Source organism: Wyeomyia smithii, chromosome 2, assembly GCF_029784165.1.
Source record: "Wyeomyia smithii strain HCP4-BCI-WySm-NY-G18 chromosome 2, ASM2978416v1, whole genome shotgun sequence".
Classification (NCBI taxonomy): Eukaryota; Metazoa; Arthropoda; class Insecta; order Diptera; family Culicidae; genus Wyeomyia; species Wyeomyia smithii.
Window position 1 is genome coordinate 244,230,062 of NC_073695.1, and position 21,048 is coordinate 244,251,109.

The following is a 21,048-nucleotide window of genomic DNA, read 5'->3' on the forward strand; positions in this document are numbered from 1 at the left end:
CCTTTTTAGTCACCATTATTTCTCAGAAACTCAGTGACAGCCGGGGCGAACCTTTACACCACCCCCAACAATGCTAAATCTTGTCGAATAGCAGCACCCAACAAATACCTAGCGGCAAAAGCAACTCCTGGGGTAGGGTAGGTTCTTTTGGGTCTCCTCCAGTAACCAGCCGCACTGACTTGTGCTCACCCTTATAATATCGATAATTATCGTTAACGTCAAAAAATTAACGATAATATCGATGACCAGCATTTATCGATATTATCGATAAGTATCGATTTACCATCCCAAGTTTCCCATCACTAGTACACAGTGGAGCAGAAAGTTATGAAATTTTCTCAGTTTTCCAATGAAACCAACAGAATTGAGCTAGCTATCATACTTTTTGTGCCAGATTTCGTTAAAGGCAAACATAACCGGAAACTGGAAAAAGTGAATAACTCTGCAGCAGTGAAATTTTAGCCATATGCGTTTGAGGATTTTCCTTATTATATAGGGTCCTCTAACACACTTTAAAGTATTTATTATGTTTTATTTTTTTATTCTTTTGCGTAAATAACAGAACAGAAAGGACTTAAAATTGTTACAGCATGTCAAACTGCTAAAAGACGTATTAAAAAGTTGTCATATTTTCAGTCACTTTTTTTTAATTCCTCTTGATTTTCTGCAAGGATTCACATTAACACGGTATATGATAAGTTTTTTGGGCACCTAGAACCGCGTGAAAAATTCACCGACGAATTGTCGCGTTGAAATCTAAGCGCGTCGATACAAAAACCTACAAACCAAAAAGCCATAGCGAGCCGCATCGAAAGGAATCGTGATCCTTAGCTTGTACGAAAACACACCTGTAGCGGTCCAAAGAAGCGATTCGTTCCAGTCGAAAAAAGAAGCGCAGGAAATAATGAGGTTCCTTTTTTCAGCCAGCAGATCGATGCGGAACAAAGTTCTTGTTGGAATTGCTTAAAAGGAAAGAAACGAAAAAGGTAATTCTCGATCCATTTTCTCCGAGAGACACATTGCGTTACGGTAATCAAGCGATTTTCCACGGCTTGCTTTGTGTCTTCGACGATTGCAGCCATCGTGTTGTTTTCTGCTTCTCATGCATCAAAAAGCTGACAGCAGCTGGCCTTCCTGTATTTTTTTTTTTGAAATTAAACATACAATAGGTGAAAATTTGTGAGAATCGCCGCCGCCGCCACGGTTCGATTTGTTTTCGGGAAACTGTGATCAACTGCTGTTTTGCTTGATTTCTCGCCTGTTCGCCATGCAAGTTCGATAAGGCCACTTATAGCGTCATTGGTTTTGGTTGTTTTCTGGGTGAAATCGATTACTTTGGACGCCGGGAGATAAATAACTCAATTGTTTGTTTGCTTTGGAAGTTTATTCAATTAGAAGTCAATGTTGAATGGATAGTACTTATGGCTGGCGGAGGCCGCGAACGGAACGGTTCTTTTCCCCGTGGTAAAACCGTCCATTGTTTCGATTTCGGACTTCGTTAGTTTGAAATCGAAAATTTCGATGTTCTGCCGAAGGCGGACTGGATTCGCCGATTTCGGCACCGGGATCGTCCCCAAATCAACCAGGTATCGTAGAATTACCTGTCCGGGTGTTTTACCGTACTTTTTGGCGATCTCCGCGACCCGCGGATCGTCCAGAGCAGGCTTGGGCGTATTCACGGGATCTTTTTCGTAATAGTTCGGACGTCCCAGCGGGCTGTACGCGGTTAGTGTAACCCCCAATTTTTGACAAAACTCAATCAATTTTCGCTGGTTCAAACCGGGGTTGCACTCCACCTGATTGGTCACGGGTTTTACCTTGCACTCCTTCACAACACGAGCCAATTGTTGGCTGTTGAAGTTGGAGACACCGATGCTTCGCACTTTGCCACCTTTCAACAGTTTTTCCATCGCACGCCAGGTTTCAACGTAGTCCACATCGGAAAACTCCGGAACTGAGGGGTTGTCAGGGTTTTCCGGCTCCCAAGCGACAAATTTATGGCCCATCGGACTGTGCATCAAGTACAGGTCGATGTAACCGATGTCCAGGTTGGCGAGCGACCGATTGAATGCCTCTTCAACCTTGTCCGGATCGTGAAAACCATTCCACAACTACAAAATATTAAATATTAAGGAGATAAATAGCGCCAGCAGATTAGCATGTAAACATACCTTTGTGGTTACGAAAATGTCCTCCCGCTTGATTACACCTTCAGCGATTTTCTCCCGAATCGCTTGACCCACTTCCTTCTCGTTGCGATACAAGTAGGCGGTGTCAATGTGACGATAGCCAGCATCGATGGCTGCTTTGACCGCAACGACGGCTTCACCTTCGCGGGACTTTTAACGGAAAGTGTAATTAACAATTCGCTATGCGATAGATTACGAAACTTACCAGCCAGGTCCCTAATCCTAGAACCGGCATTTGGTGGCCATTGTTCAACGTTACGGTTGGAGCAACTGGGGACATTTTGTTCGGAGATAAATTCACTGTTCGAGGCTTGACTGGCTACTGGCTTGTGCGAACAAATTTGCAGTTATTTTTATTTCTATTGCCAATAATAGTGATAACGAGTGACTGATAGTGGCTGATAGCGCATGGGAGGGTACATTGTTTGATACCTGTTATGACATAGGGGTAGTGCACCAGTTATCGCAATTATTTTATTAATGATAAACATTTATGTTGGATGATTGTTTATCAATTTAAAATAAAATTTCTGTTCCGTCAAATTCTGGTAAAAGTAAATGTTTATTATCCTAACATTTACAATTGATTGAACAGCATAGTCATAATTGGAGCTGTTGGTATACATGGCGCTTCTAACTTATGTCCACTAATCTCTCCTAGTCGTGATGACAGTGCACATTGTTGACTTTCACTAGTTCCGGTAGCAGGATATTCTTTTATGCCTGAGCATGATGAGTCAGTAAAATTTAATTGGAAATAATAGCATTTTAAAGGCTGATGTTTTGATGTGAGTGAAATGGATGAGGCAAATAGTTTATGCTTAATACATCTTATTACTGAAATTCCATATTGCAAAAAAATTTGGATTGTGCCGTCCAAAATGAAGCTTTTGAAAAAATGGGTTTATTAAAGAGAACTTTCATTTAGTTTTGGGTTGCCTTAATTTAAATGTTCTGGAATAATCTACAATAATGAAACTAGATAGAAAAACAAGGCAATGATTCACCCTTAACACGAATTAGGGAAATAAAGTGAGAATTTTTGGCAAAACGAAGGTCTTCACTACACTTCTAGCAACCGATTTTTTTTTTCATCGGCACGGTACGTAACTCTGTTTGGAATTGAGCTCATTGTAGGAAAACAATCGTTACTTATTGCCATAATGATTTCCGGTTTCTGGGCCTGTCATTAGCATATTATATTATTGTTTGGAAGTCTTACGCTGCTCTCATTTTTAATTTCGTGCTAGTTATAGTTCTAAACTTACCTCGGAGATTTACTGCAATAAACGTGAAATTATTGCATGCCAATTGTGCCGTTATTCCTCGTTCGGTGTTTCATCAAATTTTCAACCTATTCCGATAGTAAACATCCAAAGTATCCACAGCTGACTGATGGAAGTGCGCCTGATCCCATACTAAAATTCATCCACGGGTGTCAGTGTGCTAATTCTTCAGTTCCAAGATTCGGAAATACCCTCGCGTTTCTGCAATATGCTCACATTTCGGCAACATTTTTCATGATCAGGAATCAGGGCAGCTGTCTCAGTATGGCCTTCGAGGAACCGAATATGGAATATCCAAACCTAACGCAGTGTCTCACCTACAGTCCCAAAATTATCCACCGTGAAAGTGATGGATTCGCGGTGCAAATAAACCATCAATGGGACGAAAATCCAGTAAAGTCATTGTGGGCTAATGGGGAAAAATGGACACTGGAACATAGCTATTGCTTGGAAGCTGCGTTGTGCGATCTGATACCCGCAGAACGGCATTTCGCTGCCAGAATTGGAGATTGCTATCGAAATCCTACCCAGCACGAATCCAAAATCGCCACTGAAAGCTGCCAGAACTGTACGCAAGTGGCTGGGGTTTCCTATGGTTGAAATTAGGCATTGCTAACAGATATTTGCTGATACTTTACCAACGGGGGAAGTAAAATGGCAATTTATAAAATAAAGGTTAATATATTAATTATTTCACTATCGAGGTTTTCTTACCATAATGGCAAGCTTTAACTGAATGACGAGGTCATATTTTGATAAAATATTATAGGGTAATAAACAGGTAAAGTTTTTTAAGTGTGATGAAATCACGATGAAAAATCCCCTATGATCCTAGTATCTTAGTAACGGAATATTATAAACTAGGTAAAAAGTTTTGCTATATCTTAAATCCATGGATCGATTTCTATTAATCTCTTCAACTAAACATGTTTTTGTCCATCAGGAATGTAATTTTTGATTTCTGTGCTGTGCTGTGAACTCAGAACGAATTTTATTTTAATTGGAATTTTCTCTTCGAATGAAGTGTTGAGTTTCTTTGGCAGTCACTAAGTCGGTGTCATCAGAAATGTAAAGCCTAGTTATTCCAGCGGATCACGAGGCATTTTTACAAAATAAAATTACAAATCAAATGAGATATTTACGATCCAGCAAGCCCCGATGTGGCAAGCCTTCGTATTCAGTTCCCCCAAGTCTTGAGCACAGAACTGGGCCTGTACAATAAAACTCCGGTCCAGCTGGTTCTAAAAGGCAATCCGGATCCGATTTTCGATCCAAACGACCAGTTGCTTATAGCACGGAGACTGTTGTAGAGCTGTTGTAGAGAATGAAGTGCTTCGGTCTTGGAATACTGAAGAAGGTCGACTTTCGGTTCGGATATGCTCACTCGTCCTCATCCTCACTCGCCTCCGAGCCTTTAAGTTCACTGTGTGTAAAGAAAAATGCAGTTTCAACATACACCAGATGAAATATTTTGGCCAAATACTGGATGCGGATGGCATCAAACCTGACTCGAATAAGGTGGCGGCAATCATCAACATGCCACCTCTGGATGACGTCCCTAAACTGGGGTCGATCCTGGGAGTTATTATTAATTATGAAAAGTATGGCAAAAAGATGCGCACCATTAGGCAGCCCATGACCAGTGGTTCAAACTCGTACCAAGCTCGTGTGGTTGCCTAGTTGATAGGGATCTTTCAACCTGTTCCGGGAACTTCTCCAATCGTCGCTGCCCAACCATGGACATCGGTGCTTATTACGGGAGTCACTTCACGGTGAAATCAGAGTGAAGTGAGTAAAGTCCAATTACAGGACTCACGTAAGTAGGGTTTGCAATATTCCCGGGAATGGATTTTCCGGGAAACGGGAATGAAAAATCTCATTTCCCGGGAACCGGGAATCGAAAAAAAAATTTTTAGCAAAAATGAGATTTCAAACGAAGTTTATTAATAAAAGGTATCAAACAATCGTTTACAATTTCATTATCAATTCGCATGAAAAAACCGAATAAAAAACAAAACTTATTCAAGTTCACTCCAGAAATTCATGATCGATTTTTGTAGCAAATGTTAGCAGAAGAGTAGGTTTCAGGGTTTTTATGCCGTCGAACAATCGCCTCAGATCCGCTGACAATTTTTCGTTAAGCCCGAATAATGTGATTCCCTTCTGTAAAACTGTGCTTAAGATCGCTGAACCACCGCTGGTGTCTGATTCCTAGAATACTTCCAAATCACTGATTCCAGCTCTTGCTACATTTCATTAGAAACTGAGGAGTCCAATACTTTTAGTTTGTTGAAAATAAAGCTGAGTGTTTGGCAGGCAGGATTTAGAGCATTTGAATGCCTACGTAATTTACCCTCTAGTGCCCAGTGCCACCTCTAGACAGTCACCAGTTTAACCTCTATAAAGCTTTAATAAGAACTTGGAAAATGTTTATAAAGCTTCATAGTGATTTTTTCGAAGTCCGCCTGAAAAACAATTTGAGCACTAGAGGGTTATTGTGAAATCGCGGCCACGACCCAAGATACACTGACTGAGTTTCATTAATTTATTTATTTCTGGTCGCATTGATTTACGGGTTTAAATTTTTTTCATCAATTTACAGGTTTCAAATTTTTTTGACGATAAACAAAGAAAAAATCAAGCAACTATCCGCTTAGTAGTAAACTCATTAGCAAAAAAAAAAACATTAAACGAAGAAAATATTTCTAAATTTTTCGTTTACTGAATAAGACAGCATACATTTTCGACAAATAATTTAAGAAAATAATTTGTTATTACACGGCAAGCAAATATTTGCTTCGCATAATGCACACTTCAAAGCTGCTTTACACTTCTACGACGTAAGTTCCGTGTTTTGATACTATGATGGGTTTCGGCATTTGTGAGAATCAGTCTAACTCCAATGATGGTTGTAACAATTCTCTTTATTTCATTTTAAGTTTACAATAATGAAACCTTCAGTTGGTTTTCCTTTATCTTCTTAAACATACATCGGTTCTATTCTAATTGCGCTCAAGCCTTCGTTCCAATAGGAATCGATTATAATTAGTCTACTTAAGGGAAAGAGAAAGATATATTTGTATTTGAGAAAGATATAGTTGCGCGCTACGCGGAGCGCTTGAGTTCCTGAGCGTGGCGAGTGCTGCTTGTAACAATGAGAATGTAGGTTAGTAACGATATGTGAAATGCGAGACGTTGCACTTCTTGGCCTGCTCAATGTTTTCGTTCGGCTTAAGAGTTGCATCGACTCATGCTTCTCACGGTGCATGTTATTTATGAGATGTGGATAATATGGTATGGAAAGATGTTGTAAGGTTTGTCACTTCAAGTGCTTGTGAAATGTATTGCTTGAAGTCGTATTGAAATGAGGATGGGAAAGTTGTCTGGAAAACGTTGTAAGGAATTTATGACTAAGACTCATGTTCGATTGGAAGTGTGAAATGATTTGAATAAGAGCGAAGAGCTCGGGTTTACAAATAATGAATGTTAATAGGTTACATGTAGACTTATCGTGGGAAAGGATAATAGCTAACACAGCACAATACGATATTTAGTTTTATTGCAATATTGTATCGAAAATTTTTCGAGGAGCTCGGGAATCCCAGGATTCCGGGAATCAATATTTCCATTCCCGGTATCCGGGAATTCCGGGAAAAGTTAATTCCCGGGAAATCGTTCCCGGGATTGCAAACCCTACACGTAAGTGAGAAAAACGTTGCAGTGACATCTGCCGTGAAATCTGGGTTATTACTGAAGTGAAAACGAAATAAGTAATGTTTCGCGTGGAATTATTTCACCACCATTTTGAACGGTGAAATGATCCCACGATGATGAAATAACTCATAAAAATTGATTGATTTGTAATCTAATGATAAGTATTGGATTTATTTTTTAGTAACGAAACGAATCAGAATTCGATCCGTGCCCCAAAGCGGTCAAAGTGCTAGTAATGCACAAAAAACGCTATAATCTAGTGTTATTCAAATAACGGACAAATCGACTTTCTGGGACTTAAAAATTTTTGAGTTGGGAAACTCATTCTCATTTCACTTGTCCTATTCTCAATTCCACTTCACTGTCAATATCACTTCACGGAGGTAGTTTTTGTCACCTCACTTGAGGCGCAGCAAGCAAAATAGCTCGACCAGATCAAAAGAGACTTGCGGGTGATAAGACGCCTTGGGAACTGGCTAAACGCAGCCCAAAACCGAGCAACATGGCGATAACATCTTGATACAGCACGAGCCACTGCGGCTCTCGTCTGATCGGTAAGGTATGGTTAGGTTTACATTCACGGAGATTAATTTGCATGAGTTGAATAATTCAAAGGACAACTGCATCCAGACCGTGCTTATAGACTGTTCTGAAAATTATAAATTAATCTTCTTTCTTGAATAAAACAAAAAATACAGGATTTTTCGGATCATTTTACTCTGAAATATAGATAATAAGTGTCTTCTTTTCAGTTTCAATTCCAGTTGGGATTATTTTTCGTAGGATACGCGAGTTCTCTAGCTTTCCTCTTAACACTACTCATAAGCTTTTGCACAGTGTGTTCTCCGACCATTTTACCACGTTAAGCAAATCTTTTTTAAATTTTTCAGCATTGTCCGCTGGTTTGACATATTTCCTCAGCTTTGCCTTGGTCAAAGCCCAAAAAGTTTCGAAAGGGCGAATTTCAGGGCAGTTTGGAGGATTCATCTCCTTTGGGACACATGTGACATTATTTGTTTTATACCACAGGAAGCAAGATCGGGCCAAAAGATTGGAGGATTGTTATGTGGTCCCCGTGGTTCTGTGGTTAGCGATGTCGGTCGGCTAGCTCCCCCACACGGTTGTGATATCGGGTTCGATTCCCGATCAGGTCGAGGAACTTTTCGAGCTGGAAATTTTCTCGACTCAGCAGTGGGGCACGGTGTATCGTTGTACTTATCCCACAACATGCAAAATGTGCCGAAAACAATATCGATAACGAATTCTCTCAACTAATCTAGTTGATCGAGACCGCAATAGCCCATTGTTGTTGTTGTTGTTATGTTGCTCAACCATGGGTAACAACCTTTTCTGCAAACACTCTTTCACGTAAATTTTACCATTCATTGAGTCATCCGTAATGAATGGACGAGATATTTTCCCACATTCACAAATGGCCTGCCAAACCATTACCTTCTTGCCGAATTTTTCGGTGTAAATGGCTTTCACTGGTCCAGGGACATCCTTTCCCTTCGGTGATGTATAAAATTGCGGTCCTGGCAGAGTCTTATAGTCCAGTTTTATGTAGGTTTCGTCATCCATGATAACACACGCTATTTTTTTGGTCAGAAGTTTGTCATAAAGCTTCCGAGCTCTCGGTTTCACAGATTCAGCTTGTTTTGGATTTCGTTTTGGCTGCTTCTGCTTCCGACGGGTCTGCAGACCCATTCTTCCCTTGGCACGCATAACGTTACTCGCCGAGGTTCCAAGCTTTCTCGCCACATCTCGTACTTGATACTGAAGAATGCCGCTTGTAGTATTCCTTAACCTTTTTGTCCATTTTGGGATCAACAGGCCCGGGTTTTCTACCACGTCTTGGGGCATCAGTAAATGTGCACTTTTCACAATACTTCCGCAATGCGGTTTGAACTGCTCCGACACCTATACCTTCTTCTCTGGCTAATTTTCTCATAGAAAGACCACTCACGGTGCCCCATTTGGGCACAATTCGCTTTCTTTGCTCGGGAGAAAGGCCACGCATTTTCAAAATTTCGCACTAAATGTTAGAAAAAATGACAGCGTCTGTTTCTTTTGGATGTAAACAACAGGGCGCAGCCAACGTTTGGTTGAATACTGCACGTTATTTGAAATGACGGTTGATCGTAAGTGTATTTATAATTATCGGAACGGTCTATATCCATTGGATGGAAACTTTTTTGCTTATCCTGGACGACTCGTACACAGAATGGCCGGAAGTTGTGCAAACCGAGAAGATCACCACTCCGGACACCTTGCGGGTACTTCGTGGACTAATCGCACTATCACACAGTGACGTCATGTATACAGATACTGGTAGCTTCGTTTACCTTCGGATGATGTAGTTTTGTTCTCAATTATATCAAATCATCATGTTGTGTGTGAGGTACCAGTACACTAGGAACAATTATAAACTGAGCAGCATATCTACTAAGCACACGATTGCTCCATCAGAAAAAAGCACAAATTTCAGATGTAAACGAAGTTACTACTAACTGTGTCTGCGAATATTTGGTGCTGTCTCCTGTAGCGTTTGCACTTGTACAGAAGGAATCAATTTTTCATAGAAGAGTACGTTGGTAAAACATTCAGAACAAACTCGAATATTCAAAGTCTGTCTCCGGTAAATAGAACAACATAAAGGTGCAACAAAAATCAACATGCGGTAAAAAAACTGGACAAAAATTGCCGATTTTCATGGGTTTACCTTTGATCGCACTGACGAAACTACTCATTAGGGTGTCCCAAAAAATCGATGATGAAAAAGTCAAGATGCTCAGCCCTAAATCGAAAGATAATGTTATTTATAGCATTTTTGTAGAATATTTCGACTTTCTAAAAAATTGTTTTCGGTTTTCCCAAACGTGATTTATGAGAAAATGACTTTTTTAAGCTACAGGCCCACTTTTTTGCACTTTTTTCAGTTCTGTTCGATTCCTACATTTTTCGTACATTTTTTATTTTTGTGGGGTTGTTTTTGAATATTTTGCCTGGTTTGGTTCAGCATTGTATTCAGTTTTTTGACTCCCAGAGCCTATTGAACATCACAAAAAAAAATTTTTTTTTTCTAATAATTTTTAGATAAAACCCTTCAAAACACAAATAAAACAAATTTTTAAGCAAGTACTGAAATTTTCATTGCAAAGCGGGATTTACCACGAAAATTTACATGAAAAAAGATACATGATATCTTATCGGGGAGCTGAGATATTGGCATTTTTCTATGTGATGGAAAACTATGCATTTTAACAAATATGTTAAATAACTGTTTTATTTTGGGAGATAAAAAATAACAATGTTCAGGAAACAAATGCATTTTTGGATGGCTGATAACTTAGTAGAAGGTTGCAAAATTTAGAAAAATTTGCGAAAAAAGTTAGAACGAAAACTTTGATTTTAAGTGCCTTCTAATAAAAAATTTAATGTTGCTCGTAATATGTAAGAGATAGAAACATGATGTATTCGGTAAAGTTTCTTGTTTTAAGATGACCTGAAACTTTGTCGAAGACATCTTACGCCTATCTTATTCTGAATAAAAGGAATTTTTTTTCTCACTTATTGGTGGATTGATCACCCTTCTTTCTACATTAAAAGATACATTTTTGAATATCCTGAAACTTCTTTGAACATACCTCATGGCTATCATCAACATTTGAATCACTATTCAGAAAATTATACGCACAAACGGCAAAATAAAACACTGTGCAATGGAGATATTGAGCTTCAGTGGCATTTTTGAGAAAATGCATAGTTTTCCCTCACATGTAAAAACGCCAATATCTCAGCCCCCCGAAAAGATATCAAGGATCTTTTTTCGTGTAAATTTTCGTCTTGAATCCCGCTTTGCATTAAAAATTTCAGTTCTTGATAAAAAAAAATTATATGTGTTTTGAAGGGTTTAATCTGAAAATTATAAGGAAAATTCACTTTTTTGAGATGTTCAGTGGGCTCTGTGAGTCAAACAATTGAATGCGATGCTGAACCAAACCATGCAAAATATTCAAAAACAACCCCACAAAAATAAAAAAATATATGGAAAAATTTAGGAATTGAACAGTTTTGAAAAAAGTGTTTTGTGGTTTTGTAGCTTGAAAAAGTCATTTTTTCATAAATCACGTTTGGGCAACCTGAAAACGACCTTTTAGAAAGTCTAAATGTTCTACAAAAATGCTACAAATAACATTATCTTTCAATATAGGGCTGAGCACCTTGACTTTTTCTACACCGATTTTTTTTTATACAGCCTACTACTCATGCATCATCAGTCACAGTAACCCATGAGTTAGCAAAAAAAAATTTGACAGCTCTATCAATCAAACTCTGACTGTGATGGCGAAAAAAGTGAAGCCGTTCAGAAGCGTGCGCGTTCAAAGAACGGTACTCCGTCGCGTCAAAAACGGACATCGTGCGGGACTTTGTGGACGCCGGGTATGCCCCTTCCGGCATCTACAACATCTTGACACTATTGGACAACGATCAGAGCCTCGAAAGAAAGCTTGGTTCTGGACGGCCAACGACCCTGAGTGACAAGAAGCTTCGAAGGCCGCTCGCAAGGACTCGGGAATCCCGGGAAAAGGTATTCCCGGAAAATCGTTCCCGAGATTGCAAACACTGACTGTGAATGAGCGTAATAAATACTTGCCGGCTATCGGAATTTGAAATTTAACTTCTATTAATAAGACATGGATTATCGTTAGTATTGATATTACCACTGGAAAAGCATCATTTGGACGAACCTAAAAAAATATTTTGGTATATTTTTGAGGGTTAATTGAAATAAAAAAAAGTGGCGTTGAATATCAAGCGAACTTTGTTTGGCTACAACAATATTTTGGAGAATCAAGATCATGTTTAATCGAATATCAATAAACAAATTAGCTATTTGGAAACACTATTGCTTAGATAAATCTAGCCATTGAGTATGTAATTTCGATTATCCGCCGCTGGCTGAACAAACGCATGTTTCGAAAAATAGGGCGAAATTTCATAATTTTAATTTTGCCACAGCATGGTAAAATTTCAACAAAAACGCATGTAGTTTAGTGCTTTTCCAAGTTTCGAATGACTTCTTTCCAAATAGTGAAAAATTATCAAAATACCAAATCCAAGGACAAACAGAACATGGATGTAATATTTGTGATAAAGTTGAAGTATGTCAAATATCTTAAATACCAATATAGTTCACTTACGGGAAATTATGAAGACAAATTGAAAATGACAGAAGCGTTAGTCACCTTTTCGACCGCTAGGTGCGTCACTTCTGATTTTGTTCTACACGACATGCGAATAAGAGTAACTTTTGACAATAATATTACCCTAATGGGTACACTGAAAAAAATGTACATTTTATTGTGAAGTGGACTCGGCCGAATATTTTATAATAATTCGCCTATTTATGAGGCAATCCATGGGTGGTGTTCAACGGTTTGTACGTTTTTCGACCTCCGACAATATTTTGAGTTGTAAAATGGCGACTTCCGGTGACTGTAAAACCGCCGAAAATGACCAAATACCACCAAATATGGGTGTTTTTTTAACCAGAATGACGCTTAGAAGCCAGAAATCGTCTCCAAATGCCAGTTTGAAATCCAAGTAGCGACTTCCAGTTTATGAAAAACAGCGGCAAATGACCAAATATGGGTATTTCCGCGATTGTTATGATGCACTGAAGCCACAAATCGACCTCAGACAACATTTCAATTGTAAGATGGCGACTTCCAGTGATTGGAAAAGAGACGAAAATGACCAAATACCACCTAATATGGATGTTTCTTTAACTAGAATGACGCTCAGAGGCCAGAAATTGTCTCTGAATACCATTTTGAATCCAAGATGGTGACTTCCGGTTTCTGAGAAACAGCGAGATATGACCAAATACCACCCAATATGGGTACTTTTGGTGACTGGAAAACTGCCGAAAATGACCCAAAAACAACCAAATATGGGTGTTTCCTTAACCAGAATGATGCATGGAGCTAAAAATTGACCTCAGACACCATTTTGAATTGTAAGATGGCAACTTCTGGGTAACAGCCGAATACTACTGCATATGAATATTTCCGTAATCGAAATAATGTATAGAAGCCAAGCATTGACCCTGGACACCATCTTGAATTCGAAGATGATCACTTTCAGTTTCTGGAAAATCACGAAAATAACTGAATATGAGTGTTTTCGGAATAGAGGTGATGTACTAAAGGCAAAAGTCGAGGATGTTGTCATTCCGAAAAACCAATAATTTCAAACGATATAAACAAATCGCAAAAAATCAATGAATTTGGAATGTTGAAAATTATTGAATTAAACATAAAAATAGGCGGGACGAAGTTTGCCGGGTCAGATAGTAAATACATAAATATGCTGGTTAAAGCAAAGCTGCAAGTGATGAATACGAAGATTAGAACTCGAGAGCAAAAAATTCGGAGGGATAAAAAAAACAAAAAAATACTTTCCAAACGAAGAAAACTAAACATTAAATAATAGTTTTTTTCATAACAGTTGTTATCACTAATTCTGTTTGATTTTTTGAATATCTTTTATATATAATATAATAAAGCTTTTAAACCAATTGCAACATTATTTGCATCCATACTGTTGAATTAATAGAACATTCAAGTGTTATCTAAGCTAAAAGTTGCACAACAACCATATACGACTATTGACAACCATTGTGCGGTTTCTCCTTCTATCTTTTCCACGACGCAATTGAAATATTCATTTAATTGTACACTTCGTGGCCTGATTATTGAGCTTGAGCTTGACGGCCGCACATTTCGTAGTTGCTTCCCGTGATGGATCTGAGCTAGTGACGTTACACAGGAAACCACGTATATATCAACTTGGGATTAGTTTACCATTTACACGTCGTGGCCTGATTATTTCAATATTTCTTCTTCGTGTCTCGATAAGCTACATCTATTATATTATACAACATACGCACGAAATCTGCAACATATCTTTTTCTGTGAAATTATGAAATTGAGTCAACTAAATCTAAAATTGAGTAAATTCAGTTTCGTGTGTGAGAATGTCACACGCTCACAGAAATTCAACAACAATGCACAGTGGTACAGTAAGGCAATGTAGGCGGACATGAGTTTTTCGACGCGATTTTGCGGTTTTAGAGTAAAATGTTTTTCTGAGCACTTGTTTCTTATATTTAGTCTATTTTTTATGCGCAAATGAAAATTAGGGTGGTCCTGAAATCGACTAAATAAAAAAAAATAACTATTTTATTTGCAGAAATAAATGTATACATTCATCGGCACATTTGTAGATCAACTAATTTCAAGCAAATTTTGGTATTTCTTCACAATACTTATACAATATTTGTTCTTTCAAATGATTCCAAAAAATATTATTTATGTTTGCCCTAAACGGAGACATCAATATATCAAAAGGTCCTATTTTTAAAATAGAAATAGTGAAAACTCTTCATCTGTACAATATATCGACAATGTTTTTTCGTCAAAATTGGCGTGTTTTTGATTAAAGCTACCGAAGAAAACTTTGTTTTTAAATTTGAATTGAAAAAATAGAGCGAAAAGACTGTTTTTGGAAACCAAATTTAATGTCTCCAAAAAAGCTTTTTTACAAAGTTACTTAGAATTAGTTGGTCTACAAGTTTGCCAAAGAATGTTTACAATTATTTATGCGAAAAAATAAACAAGTTAGTTTTTATTCCGTTGATTTTAGGACCACCCTAATTTTCATTCGCACATAAAAAGAGGACTATCTATAAGAAACAACTTTTTACAAAAACTATGGATTTAAACCGCAAACCAAAATCGCAACGAAAAGCTTATGTCCGCTAAATTGCCTTACTGTACCACTGTGCAATGAGTTTAGTTACCTTTTCCACCACAAGAGGGGATGTTCCCTGTCTGTCTTCACGGAAATATATGGGAAATTCCAGAGTGAACTATATTGTTATTTTAAGATATTTGAGTATGTATTAGTGCTTCAGACGACGAAGGAATTATGCATGATGTGAAACATCTAAAAAATGCTACTTTTTGTGTTCAAAAAAATGCTTAGGAAACGTAGATGGAATCAAAGAAAAAGGGCTGGAAAATATATTTTTGTATACTGGTTTCATAAAATATTTGTGAAATCATAAACCAAACAAAAAAACATTTTTTTCGATATCCGTTAAAGCGTTCTGATGAATTAAAAATTTTCACTTGTCAACAATTGTTGACGACAGTGCACAGTGGTCCAGTAAGGCAAAAAGTGGAACTTAGTTCCATAACGCCTTTCCTCTCCATCCTAGCTCATTAATGTCTACTAGAAATAAATGAACTAACTTTTTTGTATTTAGAGATAGAGGAATGGTTTATTCAGAAAAGTTGTAGAAGATTCAAATATGTGAAACTTTGTTGACCAAATGAAAATGCTATTGCCAAAGACCATGCCTCTCCAGCGCTTTACCTTACAATGTTGTATAATATTTTAGCTTATTCCTCCGATTCATTAACACAAACAAAGTTAGTTTATTTATCGATAATATAGTAAACTTTTCATAATTTTTGACAAATTGCGCACGGTACTCCCACAGACCGTTATTATAAAATAAAATGCACCAAAGAATCTGAGTACACCATTCGATTCGTTATGACGTCCAGAATCTCTGGTCAAAATTTCAAAATCATCGTACGGTACATTTTTGAGTAATGCCCTTTTGAAGGTCGTAAAGTACATAAAAGTTATATAAAAACGACGAAATACTTATTGTAAAGCACGTTTTCAACCACCATTTCATGAAATAACTTCCGAAATAGTTTCTACACATTCCAAAGGTTATATTTCAAAACATTAAAAAAAAGTGAAAAGATTTATTTGAAAATCCCACAGTGCACAGTGGTCTTAACTCGAAAAATCGTGAACATCTAGATTTCACTGTGAAAAATTGATTTTATGTACTCAATGTCTTCAGCAAAATTGTTTCATAGAAAAAGGCCTTACTTTTGGCATTTTTAGTTTTTCGATCAATCCACCTAACAGTTAGATAAAAAAAATATTTTTTCTAATTTTCAATATACCAGATAGCTTTTTTTAGCAAAGTTGTGGTAAATTTTAAAAGAAAAACAATTGCTGAATACTACGATGTCCTATATGTACGTTGGACACGAAAAAATAGTGATTTTTGTGGAACACCCCTCCTTAAAATCAGTTTTTTGTCTATAACTTTGTCTGTAATGGTCAAAACAATGCAAAATGTTCTGAGATTTCATTCATTCAACTAAGATTCTCTCAAAACTTTATTAAATTTATTGTCTTGACAATAATAGAAAAAGTTATAGACAAAAAACTGATTTAAAAGAGGGGTGTTCTACAAAAAACTCTATTTTGTCGTGTCCAACGTACAGATAGGACATCGCAGTATTCAGCAATTGTTTATCTTTTGAAATTTTCCACTACTTTGCTGAAGAAAGCTATCTGGTATATTGAAATTTAGAAAAAAATATTTTGTTTTATCCAACTGTTAGGTGGATTGATCGAAAAACTAAAAATGCCAAAAGTAAGGCCTTGTTCTTTGAAACAATTTTGCTCAATTTTTCACAGTGAAATCTAGATGTTCACGATTTTTCGAGTTTAGACCACTGTGCACTGTGGGATTTTCAAATAAATTTTTTCACCAATTGTTAATGTCTTGAAATATAACCTTTGGAATGTGTAGAAACCATTTCGGAAGTTATTTCATGAAATGGTGGTTGAAAACGTGCTTTACAATAAGTATTTCGTCGTTTTTATATAACTTTTATGTACTTTACGACCTTCAAAAGGGCATTACTCAAAAATGTACCGTACGATGATTTTGAAATTTTGACCAGAGATTCTGGACGTCATAACGAATCGAATGGTGTACTCAGATTCTTTGGTGCATTTTATTTGATAATAACGGTCTGTGGGAGCACCGTGTGCGATTATTCGGGTCATTCATACAAACAATTGTTCCGAAGACACTATTAAGCTAGGATGAAGAAGAAATGCGTTATAAAAATTAAGTTCCACTTCTTGCCTTATTGGACCACTGTGTAGTGTAGACATTTTCAGGGTAATTTTTTGAGAGTTTGAGCTGAAATAAATGTTAATATTTAGTTGTAATACTAATAGGTAGTGAGCTAACTATCCTTCTGAAATTTTGTTCATCCTTTTGAAATTTTGTTCATTTTCGACTCGCTAGCAGTTATTATTGTCAACGGATAATTTCTGATTCCGCTTGCTATCAGTGTTCGCGGGTTCTCAGCCTTTATGTTTGTATTCGTGCGCAATTTCGCGACTCGTTTTCTCATCTCCAGTGACGTTCGAAAGTTTGTTCGACTCTATATTTACATGTTTTCACGTTGCTTTTTATATTTTGATAGTATATACGCTCGAAATACTTTGACCACTACTGTACAGCGGGTCGCCATCCGATGTTTACTTATTCGCGACGTTCGTTCTCTCTGCCCTTGAGTTCACAACAAGCGCTCGTCGACGTGCATTCAAAATGTCAAAAACGGTTCCCAGTGTTAGTCTCGGTAATGGGTACAAAATTCCCGGGCTTGGATATGGAACGTATCTGGTGAGTTTGAGCGTTTTTTTTTCGACGGTCATCAATTGTGCCAGTTGTCTTGTATTGCAGGCCAAACAGGGCCAGGGAATCGACTTGGTGAAAAAGGCAATCGACGCTGGCTACAGGCATATCGACACTGCCTTCCTGTACGAGAATGAGGTCGAAGTAGGCGAGGCGATACGAGCCAAAATCGCCGAAGGCGTCGTGAAGCGGGAGGAAATGTTCGTTACATCCAAGGTAATGAAGTCACGATCTGAAATTCTTAAAAAAATGAGATTAAAATGTGAAACCCGGCTAGCTCTGGAACACTTTCCACCGGCCGGAACACGTAGCCGAAGCATTCCGGCGGTCGTTCGATATGCTCGACGTCGGTTACATCGATCTGTACCTGATGCATTCGCCCATGGGGTTGCAGTTTCAGGGCTACGAGTACGGAGATATGCAACCGAAGGATGCCACAGGGCAGATGCTATTCGGGGAGATTGACTATGTCGAAACGTGGAAAAGCATGGAGCAGCTGGTGAAGAGCGGCAAAGTACGCAGCATCGGTTTGTCAAATTTCAACAGTGAACAGATTGCTCGAATTTTGGAATTCACCGAGATAAAACCGGTCACCAACCAGATCGAAGTGAATCCAGGCTGCAATCAGAAGCGGTTGATAGAGTTTTGCAAGGCTCGCGGTATAACGGTGACGGCCTTCGGGCCAATGGGTCGTCCTCATCGGTTAACCTATGGGAACAAATCGGCACTCGGAGATCCACGGGTAGTAGAGATTGGACAAAAATATGGTAAAACCGATGGTCAGGTTATTCTCAGGTATTTGGTATGTTAACTAGAGGGCGAAACTAGCGGAGGGATGTATAATATGTTTAAACATCACACTTTCAGATTCAATCAGGTACAATTCCCATTCCATACTCAACGAAAGAGGAACGAATTCGGCAGAATATCGATGTGTTTGATTTTTCCCTCACCGATGAGGAGATGCAGTACCTGGATACCTTCCAATCGGAGCGGACGTTGCCCTTTCCACCGCTTAATAAGCACAAATATTATCCATTTGATATCGAGTTTTGAAGTGTTCTCAGATGAAAGAAGCAGTGCTAGTAGATAAAATATTGTTTATAACAGGAGAATTTTGCTTGTGATAAATTAGATTTCTTTTTTGCCTTTCTGCTAGAAAGGTGTAGCAATCACTTGCAAAACCGACAGTATAAAAGTGCTCCAAAGGGTCGAATGGCATATATCACTCGACTCAGCTCGACGAGCTAAGCATTTTCTGTATGTATGTGTGTGTGTATGTGTGTGTGTATGTTCAGATTTTTATTCTCACTCACTTTTCTCAGAGATGGCTGGACCGATTTTCAAGAAATTAATTGCAAATGACAGGTCTTGTTGTCTCATAAGACCCTATTGAATTTTATTGTAATCGGATTTTTAGTTTAGAGGTTATGTATCAAAATGTAAAAATCATGAAACATCATTATCTCGAAAACTACACAACCGATTTGAACAAAATTGATTTCAAATGAACTGGCCACCTTAAAAACCCTTAACTTTTGAATTTTATAAAGATTGAACTTCGGGTTCAGAAGTTATGAAAAGAAACGTGTTCTGAAGACTGTTTAATCTCACTCATGTTTCTCAGATATGGCTGGACCGATTTTCATAAAATCAGTGTCAAATGGAAGGTCTAGTTGCCTCATAAGACCTTATTGATTTGTTTTGCAATCGGACCCTTAGTTTGCCTGTTATGCTTAAAAATGTAAAATCCAGCTATTAAAAGTAACATATTCCGAAGACTACTTGGACTCACTCTTTTTTCTCAGAGATGGCTGACCCGTTTTCCACAAAATTAGTGTCAATTAAGAAGTCTAGCTACCTCCCTATTGAATTTTACTGTAATCGAACTGTAACTTCGTCTGTAATGTACCGAAATGTGAAAATCACGAAAGTCCATTATCTCAGAAACTACACAACCAATTTGATCAATATTATTATCAGATGAGTGGGCTAGTTAAGGGTTAACTGATGAATCATGATTAAACACGTGGTTTCAAAGTTTGCCCTATACGTTTCCATTTCATTTAATTATAATCGAACTTAAGCAAACCGGTATGTATTAAATTGCTAATAAAACAACGAAAGTCTATTATCTCAAAGATTACTTGACTTATTTGATCATAACTAGTGTCATACGAACGAGTCATCTCTCAAACTTACAAATAACAAACTTCATAACAATTTGATATGTGGCTCAAAAGTTATGGAAAGAAAAGAAATTCAAAGACTATTTAAAACTATACTTGCTTTGATCGATATATGTGGCCCTAAAATAATTTAAATGTGGTATCGTACTATTTGAACGTTCCAAATTCATTGATTGATTGATTGATGTGTTTAAAGTCTGCAAATGCACGACGAATCGGCGAATAGGATATGATCAAAGTCAAATAACAAATTGTTTGAAATGATTGGTTTTATCGAAATGACAACATCTTCGACTTTTGGCTTCTGTACATCGCCTCAATTCTAAATATATTTATATTGAGTGGTATTCGGCCATTTTCAGCAGATTTTCTGGCATCAATCTCGGAAATACCCATATTGGGAGTTATTTAGTTATTTTGGTTGTTTTCCAGAAACTAAAAGTGGTCGTCTTCAAATTCAAAATAGTGTCCAGGGTCAATGTTTGGTTTCTATGCATCATCACGTTTACGGAAATATCCATATTGAGTATTATTCGGTCATTTCCGACTGTTGCCTATAAGTTGCCATTTAGCAAATATCTTAAAATAACAATATAGTTCACTCTCGAATTTCCCATATATTCCCGTGAAGACAGACAGGGAACACCCCCTCTTGTGGTGAAAAAGGTAACTAAACTCATTGCACAGTGGTACAGAAAGGCAATTTAGGCGGACATAGGCTTTTCGTTGCGATTTTGGTTTGCGGTTTAAAGCCATAGTTTTTGTAAAAAGTTGTTTCTTATACATAGTCCTCGATTCATGTACGAATGAAAATTAGGGTGGTCCTAAAATCAACGAAATAAAACATTCTTTGGCAAACTTGTAGACCAACTAATTCTAAGTAACTTTGTAAAAAAACTTTTTTGTAGACATGAAATTTGGTTTCCAAAAACAGTCTTTTCGCTCTATTTTTTCAATTCAAATTTAAAAACAAAGTTTTCTTCGGTAACTTTAATCAAAAATACCAACTAATTCTAAGTAACTTTGTAAAAAAACTTTTTTGTAGACATGAAATTTGGTTTCCAAAAACAGTCTTT

General features: G+C 37.5%; 2 protein-coding genes across 2 annotated transcripts; one reads left to right on the forward strand and one right to left on the reverse strand.

Moving 5' to 3' along the window:
- Positions 1–657: 657 nt before the first annotated feature.
- Positions 658–19,927, forward strand: LOC129723899 (1,5-anhydro-D-fructose reductase-like). The gene is made up of 5 exons (XM_055678385.1): positions 658–986; positions 17,572–17,771; positions 17,832–17,999; positions 18,061–18,585; positions 18,651–19,927. Exons 2-5 carry the CDS (start codon positions 17,697–17,699, stop codon positions 18,837–18,839), a joined length of 957 nt encoding a protein of 318 aa, XP_055534360.1. The 5' UTR covers positions 658–986; positions 17,572–17,696; the 3' UTR covers positions 18,840–19,927.
- LOC129723898 (1,5-anhydro-D-fructose reductase-like) lies at positions 777–2,608 on the reverse strand. Its single transcript, XM_055678384.1, has 3 exons — positions 2,395–2,608; positions 2,172–2,339; positions 777–2,111 (listed from the first exon to the last, which is right to left on the reverse strand). The coding sequence occupies exons 1-3, from the start codon at positions 2,467–2,469 to the stop codon at positions 1,392–1,394; spliced, it is 963 nt and encodes a 320-aa protein (XP_055534359.1). The 5' UTR covers positions 2,470–2,608; the 3' UTR covers positions 777–1,391.
- Positions 19,928–21,048: the final 1,121 nt, after the last annotated feature.